Source organism: Barbus barbus, assembly GCF_936440315.1.
Source record: "Barbus barbus genome assembly, chromosome: 48".
Classification (NCBI taxonomy): domain Eukaryota; kingdom Metazoa; phylum Chordata; class Actinopteri; order Cypriniformes; family Cyprinidae; genus Barbus; species Barbus barbus.
This window is the reverse complement of record NC_136726.1, coordinates 13,979,466-13,999,967: the sequence shown is the minus strand read 5'-3', so window position 1 is coordinate 13,999,967 and position 20,502 is coordinate 13,979,466. Positions and strand designations below refer to the sequence as shown.

Here is a 20,502-nt window from a genome sequence, read left to right as displayed (position 1 = left end):
AGTCTCTCTGTTCGCTGCTCAGGTATTTCAAACTTCTTTTGACGCAAAGAATGAAAAATAGTTTGTTATTCGGGATGCTGTTTGGCTAATTTTTGCGGACAAAATCCAGTCATTTTAATAGAAATCTACGCAATTGGGCAATTTTTTGTAAGGGTAAAAGATGTACCCATGCAGATTTCGAAATGGTTTCAAATTGGTCTCACTGCGAATTTACCAACAGAAAGCTGCTAAGTTTGAAAGTGACTTGTGTGTGAGCTGTGCTTTATACATTGCTACTCTTTTAAAGGGATAGTTCACTCAAAAATTTAAATTCTGTCATCATTTATTCACCCTCAAGTTGCTCCAAACCTGAGTGAGTTTCACAAAAGAAGATATTTTGAAGAATGTTGGTAAGCAAACAGTTGCTGGTATCCACTGACTTCCATTGAATGGAAAAATAATATATACCGTCAACTGTTTGGTTTACCAACATGTTCCAAAATATCCTCTTTTGTGTTCAACAGCTGAGAGAAACTCATACAGGTTTATAACAAGTGAAGGATGAATGAATCATTTTTTGAATTTTCCTTTTTGTGTAAACTATTCCACAATGGACCTTTTTTGTCTGTGAAATTTCTCAGAAATTTTGCTAAAGTGATAATATCTTAAATGGGCCTCCTAAAAATCTGCAGGGTCCTTCTACAACACAACAGTCCTATAAGCTGTGTCTCTGAGTGGGATCAAAAACACTCATGCTTCCTAATTACAGCCGGTAAAAACATCGCAGGAAATGCGATCAAGTCCCGATAGTGAGCCGTTCACATTAAAGGGCCTCATTACGCTTTGTTCTTCCACGCCATATCTGACACATGTTTACATGCACATGAGGAATGTTTGCGGCAGCTGCAGAAATAAGATAAGAGAGGTTGTTCATCTCATGACCTGAGACCCAAGACCTGTCTGTAGGTAAAGCGTGTCTGTTTGATAGTATTTAAATATGTCTACTCTTGTTTGTGTATGCGTGTGCACGTGTGTCTGGTGTGTCTCCAGCTCCGCAGCTGTCAGGATCAGAGATTCTGCCAGGTGCAGCTGAACTCTCAAAGCTCTGGATAAGTTGCGTGCTACTCTAATAAGACACAATCGTCTGTGCTTGATCTCAGGGTGGAACCTTTAATAATGCTTGATAGCTGACATAATCGCAGCCAGCCTCGCTCAGAAGAATATGTGTTTTTAAAGTCTTAGAATGGAAAAAGTTCATTTAGCTAAGTGTCATTTGTTGACTTCATCTGTAGGCATTTAACAGTTTTGACAACAGTCCCCATGATGACCGTATCCCCACTTCTCTGCGTAGTACACAAAACCTCCCTATGACGCAAACAGGAAATGCTAGGAAAAGTGAGGGAATACTATAGAAGTGGTTGTAATGGGGATGGTGTGGTGTACTGGCTGAAACTCAGGCCTGGTAACAATCACAAGGCCCGTACTGAATGTTTTTGCATTTTGTATTATTTTTTGCACTTATTTAAGGGAAAGCATGTGGATAGTTAACCATTTGTGTTTGTTAAAACATTTGTAGGATTGTTTTCCGTGAAACACAAAAGTCAATTTTTTGAAGAATACTGTTGATGCTGTTTTCAATGGGGCTCCAAAAATGACAAAAACATCATACCATAAAAGTGGTCTGTATGACTCATGCACTCTATTTTAGGTATTCTGAAGCCATATGATAGCTTTGTGACAAACAGACTGAAATTCATCTCTTTACTATCACTGAAAATTCCACACTAGCTCTTCCTAACAGTGTCTGATTTGTAGATCTTTGTAATGATGTGAATCATTTCACAAAACCTGTCTGAAGGAATTGTCCATGATTTAGACTAGTTCTTGACTCATTTACAGCTCACTAGGCCGAAACAATGACCTAATAGACCAAATAGACCAGTTTTATCATCAGTAAAGGAATCCTGTTAAATTTACAATAAAAAAGAAAAGAAAAAGGCAATTGTGGTTGTCAGAAATTCAACATAAAAATATGGCAGCAATGTTTTAGGTAATACAGGAGACATTTTGGTGCATACATATCATTAACTGTATATTTCATAAATGACATTTAATGCAGTAAACATTTACTAAATATCATAAAATGTAACTCAACACATCCTAATGTACATTTCTGATTACAAAAATTACATAATCATATGTGATGTGTTATACAGGGACTTCTGGAAATGTCCTTTTACAGTTTTCACTACATTGTATGGCTATTCATCTTGTTTACTTCCAAAAACATTTTATTTTACAGTAAAATGACATATATGCATGTATGTTCTGTATACTGTATGTACGGTTACATTTACCATTGCTCTGCAAAATTTTGCTGGTGAAATCCAGTAATTTTAGTGGGAATTCATGCAGTTGGGAGTTACATATAATGAAATAAAGTTCCTCACACAGATTTCTCTCATGTTGGACATACACATTTTCTGCGTAGACAGAAAGATGCTTAGTTTGAAAGTGACTTATATGAGTGATGCTTCATATTACATTACATAATGCTAGCTACATTGTGGACAGTTATTTGTGAAATTTCGCTTATGTGACCATGCCTTAAACAGTGACAGAATATTCATTTTGAGTAAACAGTCTCTTTAAGTAAGTTTACAGCAGCTTACACAGTGGCATGTTAACCTACAGGCCTGGCAAGATCACAAGGTTATTAAGTTGTTATCTAGTATTAACCAGGCCAGTTTGTGCTTGTCAGTCCCTTCACAGTCTTTCTCTCAGCTGTGTTTGTCCATGAAGGAGACAACTGGACAGCAGGTTTACTTGTAAAGGTAAAAAGACACTTAGAAATGGATGGATGTCTTCCACAGGAAACAGGGTCTTTGGTCTAATGGGTTGCAGTCTTGAGTAAAAACAGATGGGGGAGTGCTGGAAAGCAGTGTGACTGTAAATGTCCCCCTCTCTGTCTCTAGCTGTGTTTAGACAGACACTGGCTTGTTTCGGTTCAGACTTGCACTGGAACTTAATTAGAGCCGCTGTCTCACACAGAGAAAGGAAAAAGAAAGGGAGGGGAAAATTACAAATATAGAGCATTTCGCATGTGAAAGAGGGAGCTGAATGGTGTTTTGTAGCAAGTAACATCAGGGAGTGGAAGTTGTGGATTGATGTTTTGCGTCTGACAAACACACACACACACACACACACAAATTGAACTTCTAAGTGTCTGGCTGGACAGCAGATGCAGGGGGTCTCGGACAGACGTCTGGCTTTAGAAATGAGGTTTGTGCAGTTGCTTCAGCATGTTAAGAGCTCCTGTCTCCAGCAGCCAATATAAGGAGGAGGAGAAGGAGGCGTCTCTGTAAAACAGGCAGACAGACTTACTGAAACCCAGAGCTCAGATCTCAGCCAGCCGCTGCAGTCGCTCCTTTATTATAACGGCTCGAGATGGGCCTTCAGCATGGAGGAGGAAATTGACTTTTATAAGCATTTTACTTGGCTTAAAAAGGTAAGTTGAAATGTCTGCTTTTCTACTGTAAGTCATGCACTTTATGGATATTTCCATTCAGCTTTTATCATTGTTTTTTTTTTTTTTTTTTTCATTTGAGTAGTATATAATAAGAAAGGGACCATGCACAGTCAACCAGTCATTATTGCAAAATTTATTATGGAATATTGATTTGTTTAAATTATTTTACGATCTTTAGCTGTGTGTTATCATAAAGTTTCCACTAAGAAAAAATAGTCCACTAAAATATACAAAACAATCGGCCTAGCAACAAGATGATTCTACACCACTTTACAATATTAATTATGAAGACCTGATTTTCAACATTATAGTTTCTTTTAATATTATGAATTAGTTTTTATTGTTTATTTTTCATTTTAATTATGTCTAAATGTTTTTGTAATTTTGTTGTGTTTTTATTAGCTTTTTAATGTTTATATAATTTTTTAGTAATTTATTATTTCAGTTTTCATTTTGGTTATTTTAATACATCAAGTTAAACTAAGGGTTCAAGTTTTTTTTTTCAGTTTAAGTTGAGTTTTAGTTAAGTATAATAACCCTAGATGGCGACAGTTGCATGAAACGCGAGTCCTCTGTGATACCGATATGGAGTGGTTGGATTTGTTTGGAACTGGTTGTTGTTGAACGACAAGCAGTATTGTGCTGGTGTTGATGTGTGCCTGGAGCTTGTGATTTGCAATAGTACAAAAGCGCTTTTTATCCTGTCCAGCTTCAATGATTCTGAGCTCATGCTCTTGAACACAAACAAAAACGCTTTCACTGACTAACACTTGATACTTGGAGTAGTAAATCAGGCAGTAAAATTCAATTTAAAGGTGGGGGTATGAACATCAATGTGCACACCTGTTCTTAAAGTGCAAGTGGCGTTAAAAAGCTTGCTTGCCATGGTTGATGTGGTTTACAAGGCATTGTGGGATTGTGGTAAGCCGGAGATGGGGCAGAATGTGTAATGTTGCAGGAAGGCAAACAATGTAAAACTCAACCAGCCATTACATTCCAAAGTAAGAAAGAAATTACAGTAATTATACTTCACAAGGTGTAATGGTATAAAATGCTGGGTTGGAAGAGGAATGGAACGCATTACTGTATTCCAGGGAGGGGTAGCACTGTAAAACTCTCAATATTGTCATACATTCTTGGACAGTGGGGTAATAATGATCACTGTAGTTTCTTCTGAAGTCGTTTCAGGCCTTTACACTTCTGCGAGCAGGCAGCAAAAGGGGGAAATTCCAGAGCCTGTGGGTTGTCTTGCTTATAAACATCTCTCTGGTGAGGTAATAAATTGAATTGGTGCTCTAGAGAGCATCATGAATCTCACTGTTTGAACTCTGCACTAAAAGTTAAATTAGCTGTAGATCAGGACATGTGGTGGACTTTTGAAACGAGGAGACAAAGTTGCTTTCTGTGGGTTTGGGTTTTTTAGTTCATTGTACGGTAAATTTGTTCCAGTTGATGTTTACATGTTTTCCAGGTTAAAGCTGAAGCATAGTTTATGAACCACTAGCGCCACTGAAAGGCATAATGATAACTCATAAACCATTAAAGACAGAACTACTGTAAGCTGCGAGGTATATGCATTTGTTGAAACCATCAGTCCACATTATTTATTTTTTAAATAATCATGTTCAACAGCAGAATTCTTGGTGAAAAACTACATCACCCATAATTCCGCAGAGAATCACCAATCAGTATATTGTCCATGACCTCAAAAGAACTGTTTAGCACCATGCCCACTACCATGAGGCACTAGTACTTATATATATATATATATATATATAAGATCAACATCTTTAAATAAAGTTTTACATTTATCAGTCGTTTTTAATACGATCATATCATTAGCAATTGTGACGAGTCGGCTGCCTCCCCCCTGTCCATCATCACCACCCCGTCCCGTATTCGCCGCCCTTCACCAGGCTCCCGACGGGAGTGGGTGTGTGAGAGAGGAGGGGCGCTGAACACGCAGGGCTGGCGGCGTGTGATGAGGCGCAGCTGACGTGAATAGAGCCTCATCACCGCCGCCGTTTAAACGCCGAGCGCGCCTCTCCTCGGGAGACCGGTCTCTTCCCCGTGCATGCACGCTGGTGTCCTCGTGGGTCCAGGAAGGGTGCGTCGAGCAGGACTGCCGCACCCGTTAGGCGGCTGACGGGCCAGGATGCCGGGCCGTCGAGTCCCCCAGAAGCGCCGGGAACCAAGGAGATGGAAGGAGCCGCGCACGAGACGCCGCCGCCACTCGCTCCCGGCCCCGAGAGGGGAGCGCGTGCGGCCACCGGACTCCGCCCCTTCCCTGGACCCTTCCCTGATGAACACTACCCTCCTTCACTAGCCCCGCGGCACAGCGAGGACACCAGGTTCCCTGTTTATTTGGACACTTTTCCCCTTGGACACTTTATTTTCCCTTTTTATTGTTTAATAAAAACCTCTCCGAGGCTTGACGCCACACCCACTGTGTCTGTCGTTGGCTCCTACCGCCACACAATGCTTTATGGGATTATAGATCTGTCCCTCATTAAAACTGTTAAGTACAGTTTAGCTGTTAAAGAATTAGAAAGATTTGTTGGCATGAAGGCAAGTCAAATCTGTAATAACATCTGTGAAGTGATATACAGTTCAGTGCGCTGTTTGTCACAATATGCTCATATTTACTCACTTGAACAATGACAGTTTCATATTGGTTAAATCACTGCTGTTACTTAAGTTATTTTGAGTTCCTCACATTTTCTTCTGATATCAAACTTTCTTCTCATTACCTGTTTCCCTAGAAATAAATAACCTCAAATTGAGTTTAAACCTGCTGTGGACTGCAATTACTATGCAAAGAAAGCTTCATGTGTGAGGACTGAGCAGTGCCTTTAGACAGGCTTAACGCTGTACCTCCTCCAGCAGCCGGCCCTGTAAACCCTGAGTAGACAGCTTTATTGTGAGAATTGACAGCTCTGGACACAGCAAAAGCTTTTAAAAAACAGAGATTATCCGTGTGGCTCTGCTAGCTTAGCGCTGATAAGTGACAGTGTCTTATCTCGCACGCTGCGACATGCTGTATTTACTGATGTATTTTCTGCTGATATTGCCTGAAGACTGGACTTAAGATTTATTTGATCATTAATCTTTTTTCAGCTTATGATAATTTGTTATGCTAAATTGGTAAATGTTCTATCTGTCTGTCCATACATTCATTTGAATTGTGTACACAATATTTGCTGAAAAATTGACCTTTCACAAAGACCTGCCCCCTTAGTTACTGTTGCTATGTCTGACAAGCCATGCTGCTCTCACGCCACACCTCCCATTCTCACGTAGTGACAAACACATCGCGGAGCAAAGAGGAAACTGACAATGCACCGACAGGCAAGACAGAGCAGGTTACTTCTGGAATGAAACAAAGTCTCAACTTTCAAATATTTTCATCTTTTTAAAGAAATTCAAACAATAAATACCGTTTTGTGGCTATTCGCTGTAGCAATTCAGTTCGAGCGGCACAAGAACCGATTATCTTTTCATATTTACTTAAAGCACGAAATAAACATGAATGAACATCAGAAGGTATTTTATTTCAACCATGGAAATATGTTAATACACATAATTTTTCAAATTTATGTCCTGTCCACCCAAGTTAATATGCTCTCCTGTCTGATTTGTTTGTCGGAATTAATAGCAGACTCTGTTTTATGATTGGTCAGACTGCCTGTCAATTATGATCATTTAAAGAATTTATCTGTCTGTCTGTCTGTCTGTCTGTCTGTCTCTCTCTCTGTCTCTCTGTCTGTCTCAACCCTGGGGCACAGCATGCTGTTGTTTCTTTTTCCATTGTTATTGTGACCCTCAAACCTTATGCAAATGACCTCATTAATTTGTAATGAGCTCCTTTACTGTTTCTATTGAAGGGATGTCAAAGCTGTCAGTTAATTTTTGGCGCCAGCATGTCATTTAACACATTTAAAAAACACTAACGTATTTGGCTTATGCATATTTCTCTTTGTTACAGTTTATTTTGTCTTTGGCAGCGAGCCATTTGTTCTTAAAAAAAGTGGACAAACAAGTTAGCTTCTCATCTTGCACACCTCTCTGTTGACTTTCAGTTTCTGTGTGTGTGTGTGCATGTGTGTGTGTGTGTACCTGGTACTCCCTACATTATGGAGACCAAATTCCCACAAGCGTAGTAATACCAGTAATATTTTACCTTGTGTGGACATTTTTTTGGTCCCATGAGGAAAACGGCTTAAAAATCATAAGGAATTGTCTTTTTAAAATCTAAAATAGCAGACAGTTTTGTGGGAGGGGTATATTTAGGGGAAGGGGTAGGGGAAGAGGATAGAAAATACAGTTTGTACAGTATAAAAAACATTACGCCTATGGAATGTCCTCATAAAATAACGTGATTATAACCTGAAACATCTTACGCTAAAGGGGATCTTTGGGTCCTTGTGAGGAAAAACAGTCACTTCAAGTGATCAAATTGCAGATTGAAGCTCACTTACAATCCAGAAGACTTCTCTGTGTAAAAACACATGTACACGTGTGTGTCTCCACAGGTTAACCTCCAGTGCTCAAGCAACAATGAGACCTATCAAGAGCGGCTGGCGAGATTAGAAGGGGACAAAGAGTCTCTGGTTCTCCAGGTGAGATATTTCACTCAGGCCTCCAAGGTATTTCAACTCAGCATAATAGTGTCAACACAATGAGAAGACAACTAGCCAACATGCTTGTAAAACCTCACAGGGTCAAACCTGGGGACTGTGATGTCTCTGTGAACAGAGAGACATGTGACACTGCCGCACAGCAGCCCAGGGTGACACAACTGCCTGTCTAATGCACAATGGGATGGTCGTAAATCACATAGCTATGGGACAATTTGTGGACAGGTTAGGGGGTTGGTGTTACTCGACATTTTACAAAGCCATGATGGTGGACACCACAGTTGCATTTGCACGAGTGTAAAGGTACGCATTTCGCGTGATGGTGTGCAAGGTATTTTTTGTAACTTTGCGTGCGGCTCCTGCTTAATGTTGTTTTATATATATATTAATGAGAAATAAAACCAAAAGCAAAAATTTTTTATTATATCCATATACGATATTTTGTGCGAATTACCCAAATAATCTCAAGCTTTACGGGGTTTTAAATGATTCTTTGTTTCCTTTTGTAGTGTAGTTATGGTGAAGTGTACTACAGACAAACTTTTTTTTTTTTTTTACTTGTGTTCTCAAGATGAACCCACAACCTAATACATTTATACATAAAGAAATTCAATTCCTCAACTCTATGCAAGATGCCAAGTTGTCACGCAAGCCAATTAGCAAAGAGCTTATTGACACATCCAGTTTGACACATCCGGTTGTATCAGAAAATGGAGGAGAGCATTATTATATTTTTATTCACACGAGTCATGCAAAAAACATCCCTCGAGTAATCTAGAGCGAGTAACGCAATGTGAATATTCACTTCGCTTTTGATGTGAACAAGCCATTAGGAAAATACTAGCAAACCTCTCCTCAGCACAATTTAAACATTTATTACTGTAGTAAGAACATTGAAGATTAATTATTAGTATTTGCCACTCAAACAAACCTAGAAATGTTTTGTAATCACCACAGAGTATAAAAGGCTTGCTTGTAGTTGTCTCTGCACATTAAACAGGGGTGAAAGAAAGTATTATAGCATAAAATAAAGTTATACACTTCACCTTTAAGAAGTTAGGTTGTCTAACTCTACAACAAGTGTCAAAAAAGTTGCTCTTCTCCATAGTCCCGCCCCTCCTTCTCTCTGATTGGTGGATTGTCTTAAATTCTAAAACACTGATGAACAAGATTGGCTCCTAATGCCCTCAAGGTGTTGTTCTTCTCCTTTTACCTGTCCTGCTGGTTGCCAGTCCTTCAGTTGGTGCTGAACAAAAGGACACATTTAAGCAACTGAAACTGAAGCAGGCTCACATGTTAGCATGGAAGTGTGTCAGGGCTAAGAAATGGCCGTTTTTAACCCAAATGTACACATTTGAAGGACAACATTCCTCTGCTGTTTAGACTTTGGAGTTGCATGTATGTGGCAATCGTCATTAGTGTATCTGTAGGAGGAGAGGACAGAGAAACACTGGCCAGGTTTCAGGTTAGTCTGAGTCAACGTTGTCTGCTCTCTGTTGGTTTTAGGTGAGTGTTCTCACTGACCAGGTTGAAGCTCAAGGAGAAAAGATCAGAGATCTGGAAAGTTCCCTGGGAGAACATCATCACAAACTCATTTCTACTGAGGAAATGCTCCAGCAGGTAAGATCACATACTTGCTGTCATTTACGTCAAGTTTTAAGCAGATATCAAGGAGATATAAAGAAGAGACATTTAACATAATTCAATCTTCTACATGATGGTTTTGGTTGAGGAATTGTGAACCCTTTCTAAAACTGTGTTTTCCATCAGTTTCAGATGTAATTTGTAGACTTGACTCAGATTAAATGTTCATACTTGGTACATATTTTCAGTCTGTTTGATTTATGTATGTGGGTTACTACTACTGGCATAATTATACCTTAAAACCTTCATATCCATGTATGTCTCTGCAAAGGTAGTTGTTTATTTGTGTGGATGTTATTATCATAAAGTATGAGGAATGTGCATGTTTTTGTGTGTTTACTGTGTGATTAACTGGCTTAAGCTGGTGGATTTGTAATGAAACTCTTTTAGCCACCGTGTTAGTAGCTGTTTGCTGGCAGCAGTTTCTTTGATTTGCGTAGTGAAACAGTTATCTAAAGTACTGTTTTTGAAACAGCTATGTTCCTTTAGCATTGCCAAGTGAAGCCACAGAAATAAATGCTTATTTGTGAGGAGGATTTTAAGGGTTGCTTAAAAAAAAATACACACTTACTCAGAAAGGATTTGAGCCATTGTGTACAAAAGGCTAAATGATTAATGTTTTGCACGTCACTTTTTTTCCTTTGAATTCTGCTGGTAAATTATTTTTTAATTCATGAAATAATTAAAAATTATTAGTAGTACTGCTGTGAAACGATTAATCGCATACAAAATAAACGCTTTTGTTTGCATAATGTGTGTGTGTGTGTGTGTGTGTGTGTGTGTTTTGTGTATATTTATTATGTATATATAAATACACATGCATAGAGTATATATTTTGAAAATATTTACATGTCTATATTCATAATTTATATTATAAATATATTTAATATATAAACATATTTTTCTGAAATGCATATGCATGTGTGTGTATTTATATATACATAAATATACACAGTACAGTACACACACACACTATGCAAACAAAAACTTTTATTTTGGATGTGATTAATCGCGATTAATAATTTGACAGCACTAATTATAAATAATATACATTATAACACAATGATAGAAAAAAGTGTAAAATGTTATTTAGATACATAAAGAATAATAAAATTAATTTAGAAATTATATAATCTGATCATATAATTTTGACATACCACTTCAGTTTCATACCAATTTAAGGTTATATTAGTGAGAATTGGCCACTTTGCCTGGGATCATGTTCAGGATTCCATAACAGGACTGCTGTGCCAACAATCATATCAAGATGGAATGCTGAGATTGAGAGATAGAGAGAGCCCTCATGTTCTTTTTGCTTGATGGGGCAAGTAACTCACAGCTTAGACATTGAAGTTTTCTTAAATACCATAGTTCTTTGTTGGCTTCTTTGTTCAATTTGATCTTGAAGCGTGCAGTATTGGTTACCAACACTGCAAATAGCTGTTTTATAGTTTATTTATTATGATTATGGATATTTTAAGGCAGGGCTTCCCCCAAGTGGAAGTTTGTGAACCCCTAGAGGTTTTCTGATGGAATTGCAGGAGATTCAAGAGATTTTGATAGAAATGTCAATGCTTAATTCAATTTATGCCCTCATGTTTGTTTTATTAAAAATTTTATTAGTTTTTTAACAGTTGTGCTGATTAAAATGTAATTGAGTAATTGAGTAAATATTATTTTGTAAGAAAAAAGCATTTCGCAGTGTTTCAAAAGGGAAAATGCAACATTGTAAAATTTATTTTATTCTGAAAAGTTCTCATTAATTTGAAGTATATTTTAAATAAAGATTTATAGTTATAGAGGGTAATACGCGTTCAACTGACAAAGTTTGTGACCCTTAATCTATTCCAGTAGTTCTCAAACAGGGGTCTGGGGCCTCAAGTATATTCTAAAAGGACCCTCAAGATGACTTAACATCATTTACAATAATGTTTGAAGATCCGGGGTTTCCACTGTCTTGAAAATCTTGAAAAAAGGTGGCTGAGAGAGCTCAACGCGCTGCAAATAGAAAAAAACACCTGCAAATGAAGAAAACATCTTCATCAATTTGACAACACATGCGCTGCAAATGCTCACAACACAACCAAATAAAGAAACGCACTGCAAATAGAAAAAAACACCTGCTAATTAAGAAAGCAACTTCATCAGTTTGACAAAACACGCACTACAAATACTCACAACACAACCAAACAAAGAAACGTACTGCAAATAAAATTCTTTATTTGGTTGTGTAGTGAGCATTTGCTGTGCGTTTCTTTATTCGGTTGTGTTGTGAGCATTTGTAGCACCTGCTGTCAAACTGATGAAGATGTTTTCTTGATTTGCTGGTGCTTTTTCTATTTGCATGTGTTTTCTGAAGTTGCAGCACGTTGAGCTCTCTCGGCCACCGTAGGCCTCGTTTTAAAAGTTTTATTTAAATAAAATGTATTTATGTATTTATATATTTTTAATAAACTGCACTAGACCTGGTTGTCTTATTTGTTACATGGGTTTTGTTACATCTACATTTTTATAGATGTTCAAAGCTGTATAATATTTTATTAGTTAGAAATGCCAATTTAAAAATATTTGTAAAAATTCCTTAATCCATATCCAGTAAATCACATACAACTGTAAACGTCATGGAGACTTTTAAGTATTTATTTTGGCCAATGAGGGCCTTGGAGTTTAAACAGTCGAAAACCACTGCTGTATATGATGATCTAGACTGTGACATTGGTGGCTGTTTGTGACTCATGTTCACTGTATTTCACAGAAGCAAGAGATCATTTGTCTACCAGGAAACTTGTTGTATTCATTGGTTTTCATCCAACAGCACTATTTCTCAATTGCATTATATTCACCTTTTTCTTCCTGTAAGAGTGGGTGGCGGGTGCAGCCATTTGTAAATTCTATGTAAATTCATTTGTAAATCCAGCTATTTTTAGCTGTACAAAACAGCTTCTTTTCAAGCTTGATATTGAAAATTGTTGTCTTGCCATATTATTTTAATGTATTATCTTATTTATTAACACACTGGTTTGTAAAGCAAACAGTTTTACCATTTACTGCATGTTGATATTCTTCTCGTTATTTTCCTATAGCAGCTAATGTTGAAGAAAAAGGTGGATGCTTCTATTAGATTCAACTAAATATGAGAAAATAGATTTAGAGACATGAGCACACAATCTGAGCTTTCTTGTCATTAGAACAACATGGCACTTGGACTTTTGTGTTCTGCTTCAGAAACTACAAAGAGGAAGTCATAAGGTGAAAGAGGAAGTGCAGTTATTTGAAATCCTCAGTCAGTGTGTTTGAGGGTGATTCTAGACAAAGTATGAGGCATAACTAGGACCAGAAGAAATCTGCTGACCTTTTTTGGTGCTGGTTGTACAGAAATTTGAATGAATTAGTCAAACATTTTAATAAACAAATGTGCATGAGGTGGACCATTTTTTACATTAAACTATATTGTAAAAAACTCTGTAGTTTTGTATGGTTTGGGAATATTGTAATCTTTCAGCACAATAACAAATATCAAAATACCATAGTTTTACCACCTGATACCATCATTGCATCATTGTAGGTTATTAATGTGCACAAAACATTGTATGCCCTATTGAAACACTTGTTAGCAAAGGTTCTCAGAGTCTTGCTGAATTTAGCCCATAGTATCAGGAATGCTGAGAAACGAAGTTTCCCTCTTTTGGCCCTCCTGACTTTCTCACATACAGGCACCAGAGAGTCAGAGGAAGTAAAAATAGCGTTCTTTGCTTGAGTATATTTAGCGGCGCTTAGCTTTGGCCTAAGCATTACTGTGAGAGAACTTGGCCAGTGGAGCAGCGAGGAGTCTGTGTGCCGTGTGATTGTTACTGTATACAGTACAAGTGTGGGTGTGTTTGTGTCACCATGTGTTCGCTAACGTGTGTGCGTGTGCTTTAGGAGCTCCTCAGCCGAACCTCACTGGAGACGCAGAAACTGGAACTCGTGGATGAAGTTTCCTATCTGAAACTCAAGCTAGTCGGCATGGAGGAGGAACACAACCACATAGATGAACAGCAGAAACGTCATAAAGCTGAGGTACTGTATCAGTTTGGGCAGTGGGTTGGTCTGTTATGAGATGGTATTTGATAAATATAATATTATTGTAATTCCCTAAATGATAATGATTTAGTCCTACGGCTGTTTACTTCCTCTATTTGTGTAGTCTGTCTTGTAGGGATGTCACAATATTAGTACTCGATACCAATACATAGTTTTCATGATTTTCCATAGCAATTTTAATAAATATTAAAGGATAAATTAGCCTTTATTTATACATTTTTCCTTATCATTTTAGTTTGAACTTTGAGTAATGTTATATGATTTAGTTATTATTAGTTTTTTTTTTTGGCTTGATTTATTTTTGCATTTTAGTCATTTTAGTTCTTTGTTTGTTTTTTTAAGTTGACGTTTTTCATTTAATGATTATTTTATTTCATTTCAGCTTTATTTACATTTGTGAAAACAGTTTTATTTTTTATTTCATTTTCAATTTATTAATAATTATTTTCAGATTTATTTAAAGTACAATTTTTTATTTCAAATTTTATTTTATTAACAATAACACTTTGTACTATATAAACTATAGACATATTAAGTAGTACAGTATATATTTAATATATCTGTAATATATCTTTTATATTTATTATCGTTTTGGTACCGATATACCAGTAATTTTGACACCCCTACTATCAGAAATTGTCCGACAACTGTTATGTTTTCCTGTTTCCTCATAAAATAATACTGATGAATACTTTGTAATTCTGGTTTAGATTTTTTTGACTAGGAATGATTTTAGTTGACTGATGAGGTTATTTAGGTCTTTTTAATTGAGTGTGTCGTAATTCAGGTGAAACCACACACACAGCAGTAGTTGTTAAATACATTTAGAGGTATATTAATTTAAAAAAAGTATATGCTTCTATAGAAGAGAAACTGATTTTGGACACAACATTATGGTTGCCAAGAGCATCATGTTAAAATACAAGTTCAGTAAACATGCTCAAAAGGTTTTGAGCTGACATTTAATCTGATGTTTCCATATGGCGCAATGGAAACATAACTAGGGAACAGGGAAGTTGTGGTGGCATGTTTATGTTGTGGTGTGTGTAAATGCAGATCCTGTAGATTTATCGCCTCTTAACACCTAATTACTTATCGGACTCACAGTGTAACGCACTGTGCAGAGCCAACAGACTAACCAACAGACTTGTTGGGGCAGTCGTGGCCTAATGGATAGAGAGTCAGGCTTGTAACCATAAGGTGAAATGTGGGTTCGAGTCTCAGGTCCGGCAGGGATTGTAGGTGGGGAGAGTGAATGTCCAGCGCTCTCTCCACCCTCAATACCATGACTGAGGTGCCCTTGAGCAAGGCACCGAACCCCCAACTGCTCCCCGGGCGCCGCAGCATAAATGGCTGCCCACTGCTCTGGGTGTATGTTCACGGTATGTGTGTGTTTACTGCTGTGTGTGTGCACTTTGGATGGGTTAAATGCAGAGCACAAATTCCGAGTATGGGTTACCATACTTGGCCACATGTCACGTCACTTTCACTTTCACTAGAGACTCCTTTAAACTTTAAAGGAGCATCTGTTCTGAGCATGAGTTCTGAGCTTTATTTTTCTTGAACATACTACATCACTGGTTTTCTGTCTAAAAATGGAATGGTTCCTTTTTCAAAGCATTTTCCAAAACAGCAAGTGGACAGGTTTCCAAGAGCCATTGGAAAACCTGGAAATATCAGAGCCTTGTAGAGCCATGGAAATTAATAGAAATTTAAAGTCATGGAAATTTTCATAGTGAACGTACTCACTCAGCTTAAAATATTTGTGACTGCAGTCTATATTGGAAAAAGCCATTGGTCATTAGAATACACTCTCTTTTCAATTTCTATGCAAGTATGTAAACATTCTCCTGGTGTTTGATTTTACTAAGGTATACCAAGGACTCCAAACAGGAAGGAGTTTGACTCTGAGCCAGTAGACGTCTCGTTGTTATGTCTTTGTCATTCGTTTGAGCCGGGCTATCACACAGACTCAGCCTTTCCACACTGACAGTGTGCTTACAGAAACATGATTTACAGATATGTACACACACCCAGGCAATTACACATACACATTCAAACCCTACATCCCACAAATGCTCCCAGTGCCAAAAAGGCAATGCGCTGATAAGGAAAGATGCTAATCAGTAGAGACACAAAAGCATGCGGTGGACCTAAATGGGAGACAGTGACAGGCAGTTTGATGAACGTAAAATGACATACGCCAGAAGTGCTCAGTGCTTGTTTTGACGAGTGTTCAGCTGCACACACTTTTTAACACTTATCTGCAATGGGTGTCTTTCACCTTTAGAAATGAAGTGAAAAGCGAAGGAAAAGCTGCTAATGGCTGTGTGTTGTATTTTCGGTTTACAGGGTATGCACATTTCATATTTATATATTTTGAAATTTGAATGTGTAAATCTGTCTATTCAAATTGGTAAAAATTGTACAAATCTTGCTTGTCACAAAAGTCTGTGCATATTCTGTGACTGATTAATGTTGAAATTTCTGGGTTTACTGAGTAATGACTCAATCCTGTAAATCATTCTTGCATCTTTCTCATAAATGCATAGCGTCACCGCACACTGATGGTTGTGTGGTAACTGAGCTCTTCCTGCATTTGTTTCATCAACAAACACTGGCCTCAAGGGCTGCAAGGGCAGCTGCAAGGCTCCATTCAACGGGACGGAATGGTAGAAATTTACTTTGAACATACCACAGGCGCAAAACACTTTCACCACACACATCTCCCCCACTCACAAACCTTTCACATAGAGCTAAATATAAGCTCGGAACGTGTACCTTATCATCAGCTTTAGTATCAGCAGGGGATATCATATGAAACTTCCTCTGGCTGACAGCCTTTGCATTTCTGTCAGAATAGCCAAGATTAGCCTGTCTTATCATTCACTTGTTCACAAGTGAAAAACAAACTGAACATTTAACATACTTGTTGCTAAAGTCAGATCTTGTAATCAGTACATAGTACTGTCATATGTGCCAGATGAAGTATTACATTATTATTTATTACTCATCTGAACATTTATTTGAATCCCAAGCACCTGCAATTTATCTTCTGAAATACTGTATCTTGGTTCCCAGAAAAGCATGTCCTCATATAGACCTTTCTTTAAATTGAAAAGTAGGTCAGTTATTTGTTTTGTTTTTGTTTTTTATTGGCAAAGAGTAGGTCACAATTAAGGTCCTTTCACCACCTTTACCATTTATACAGAAGAACATTATTTCAAGCATAACACATAAAGTGTACACAATGCTTACAACAGGGAAGGTATGTGTATATACAGTACACTGTTGGACATCGGTAGTGGACAAATTAAAAAATGAGAGACTGAATAGTGTTTTAAGAGAATTTATTTTCTAAAAGTCCAGAGTTAAACACTTAAAGGGTTAGTTCAAATTCTGTCATTAATTACTCACCCTTAATGTCGTTCCAAACCCATAAGGCATTCATTCATCTTTGGAACACAAATTAAGATATTCTTGATGAAATCTGAGAGCTCTCTGACCCTGCATAGACAGCGATGCAACTGAAACATTCAAGGCCCAGAAAGGTAAAAAGGACATCGTTAAAATAGTCCATGTAACATTAATTTAGAGCCAAGTGGTAGTGTCATGAACGCGCGTCGAAGACTGATACAGAAGAAAAGAAATAGTTGAATAAAGTTATTTTTGTTTTCTTTGCGCATAAAGTATTCTCATAGCTTCATTACATTAAGGTTGAACCACTGATGTCACACGGACTATTTTAAAGATGTTCTTACTACTTTTCTGGGCCTTGAATGTGGTAGTACCCTTGCTTTCTATGCAGGGTCAGAAAGTTCTCGGATTTCATCAAAAATATTCTAATTTGTGTTCCAAAGATGAACAAAGGTCTTACGGGTTTGGAACGACATGAGTAATTAATGACAGAATTGTCATTTTTGGGTAAACTATCCCCAAATGTGCACAAAGCCAAAAAAATAAATATGCCTATTCAGAGAACTCAGATTAATCATAAGACCATCTATGTCTATGTGTAACTGTGTTTCCAAATCTGATCAACATTTCCCTTTTTTTCTGGTTTTCTTGTTTTTGCTCTCTCAGCGTGTGGTTAATCTAATTAGTGAACTACAGGAGCAGATGTGTAAATTCCAGGAGGAAATCAGCAATCGCATTCAGGAGCAGCGGGCCCTGGAGAGCCTGGGGGACAGTGGCGCACGCGAGGCTCTCGACCAGAGCCCCGATGTGGGCCTTGGTGCCTCGGATGCTGAGGAATACAGCTGCCGCTGTAGAAGTGGAGGAGAGAATGTAGGCAGATCCTCATTACGTGGTGGACTTACTTCAAGACCCTGTTTTTACCTCCTTGCTTTACCCTAAAACATAACCATTCCCCCATCTCACTTTTGGACACTCCAACAGGAATTACTACTAACTGCCTTTTCCTACAGTGAATCCAATGTGTCTGCGGGCTCCACTGTGGGAATCTCATGGTTATTGGTGTTTGCAGTGTCTTCTGATGACAGAATGTCATGATTTAGTTTGGGTGTAAACCTGCATGATGGAAGTTCACTAACGCTAACGGTTGCTGAGTTGATCCAGAGAGCTTCCAGAAGGGCTGTGGGCTTAGTGGTGACCCTATTAGATTCTTTCTCCTTGATCAATTCTGGCAGTTTTTGAGGACTCAACGTATCTTTCATAGTTTAAGAAACTAATAAGGTTTTCCAAGAATCTCCAGAGCTTTCTTGTATTTTAACTGCACGGTGTGTGGGTTTCATGGGTCAGTCCAAACCCTTTCTCCTGGAATCCTTTGTATTGATATGAAAGCCCTTAGTATGGAGCCCCTGAAGTGGAATTTGCAGGGGGGAAAAAGCTCCTGGAACTTTCGAGTGCACACAAAAACATTTTTCCACATGCACAAGAAATTCTCAGGGTTTTATTTTTTCTGCAAAATCAATTTAGGGACTCTGTACCTTAGAAAGAAGCATAGTTTTTCCAGGAGCTGTTGCCAGAATGGTTGGATATTTGCCACCGCAAGGTGGTTTGTAATTGTTCTTCTTTGTTTCTGTTTATTCATCAGGCATTGCTGCAAGAGCTTCACCTTCTTAAGAGCAAAGTTGGAGAACTGGAGGGGGAGAAATCGCAATATGAGAGGAAGCTCAAAGCCACTAAGGTAATGTATATTTAATCTGGAATACTATTAGCCTTCAGTCTAGTAATTGTTGCTCTTGTGGTTCTGTTTTGTTCATTATGAACTTTAACTGCCGCATCAGCATTTACTAACAGTCTCTTTATCCGTATTGGCTTAACCCCACATGCAAACTCAAATGCAACTTCTCGCTTTTATCCCGTAACTCTTCTAGACATACTAATTGGAGTTTTTATTCAATTGTTCATTGCACTCTCACAAACTCTTAAGCTCTCAGCATAATGAACGTCCCTCTTGCATTCTCTTTTCCTCCAGCTTTCTATCACCTATTCCCTCCATGTCTGTTACCAGTCGCTCATGACCAAGCTTTCTACACTGAAGCTCACGGTCGAGCACACTCAGGTAGAACGACAGCATTGGGAGGAGCGCTGTCAGACAGCTCAGGTGCTTAACCCCGCTCCCCCTTCTTATCCCTTGTCATCCTCCCTGAGGAGTATGACACAAAGGAGAGGGCGATGATGGCCCTGTCCCAAAATGGCACCCTCAATCCTTGCGGTTCTTGAGTCCACATGACATAATGTTGCTGATAACTGACCACGTCCTTCAAGATCTGTTGATGACACATGCAGAATATGCTTTTGAATCATAAATTGGGACACCCTTAGGTCTCGTGGAAAAAATGAAAGACCACATGACCGCAAGTTTGCATCAAGAGTGCCATTTAAGACAGGGTTGCTTTCATAATACTTCCACCTCTGCTCAAGACTTGGAGGTCTACGTTTTCCAAGCTTTGTCATAGTTTCTTGAAATGTCCACTCCTTTGGTTGTTATGCCTCTCTGAGCTCCCAGTCTTTGTGCCTCTTGAACCCTTGTTTTATGTCAAGGGCATCTAATCCAGGCCACTATCTTGCAGAGTTTAGCTACAACCCCAATCAAACAAACCTGAACCATCTAATCAAGGTTTTCAGGATGACTCAAAACTTTCAGGTAGGTGTATTGGAGCTAAACTTTGCAAGAAGGTGGCCCTCCAAGAGCAAGATTAGCGACCCGTTTTATGTAACAGGCACTTGGTCAGTTGTTGACAAGCTACTAAATATTGTGCAATAATCTTACAGCTTAAAGATCCCCAGTTTTTAATGCTGACCTGTTCAGAAGTTTGAGCCAATAATAGAGCTCCACTTGGTTCAGTGGCTATCTTTTAAACCACATTATGTGTTGAAGTGAGTAGTGTAGTTAAACCAGACATGTGGATAGGCTGCTATAGATAATTTATCTCTGTTTGCCTTGTGCCCATTGAAGAAATAAGCATGTGTGTGTATGTGTGAATATTTGTGTGTTAGATTGGGTATGCATGACTTCATCCTCTGGCAGATTGTTAGGTTTGTAGGGTTGAGCAGTTCTATATGGGGATATAAACAGATTCACAATCTATATCTGTACATACAGTACATTACATTGTCTTTTTGTTCTTCTATAGCCTGTAATGAAATACCACAAATACATTT

At 38.2% G+C, this 20,502-nt stretch overlaps 1 protein-coding gene across 13 annotated transcripts in view; it reads left to right on the top strand.

The window, feature by feature from the left end:
• The window catches only part of LOC306866737 (liprin-beta-2-like), a 54,790-nt gene that overhangs the window by 18,995 nt on the left and 15,293 nt on the right, over positions 1 to 20,502 (top strand). For 7 of the 13 annotated variants that reach the window (XM_079412051.1, XM_079412044.1, XM_079412050.1 and 4 more), the window contains exons 4-8: positions 8,041 to 8,127; positions 9,652 to 9,765; positions 13,711 to 13,848; positions 17,956 to 18,159; positions 18,929 to 19,021. In XM_079412051.1, the coding sequence (XP_079268177.1) occupies positions 8,041 to 8,127; positions 9,652 to 9,765; positions 13,711 to 13,848; positions 17,956 to 18,159; positions 18,929 to 19,021 (636 nt within the window). Of the gene's footprint in view, positions 1 to 3,346; positions 3,488 to 8,040; positions 8,128 to 9,375; positions 9,544 to 9,651; positions 9,766 to 13,710; positions 13,849 to 17,955; positions 18,160 to 18,928; positions 19,022 to 20,502 lie in introns of those variants that run through there. The other 6 variants (XM_079412048.1, XM_079412046.1, XM_079412055.1 and 3 more) reach the window with 4 other exon arrangements.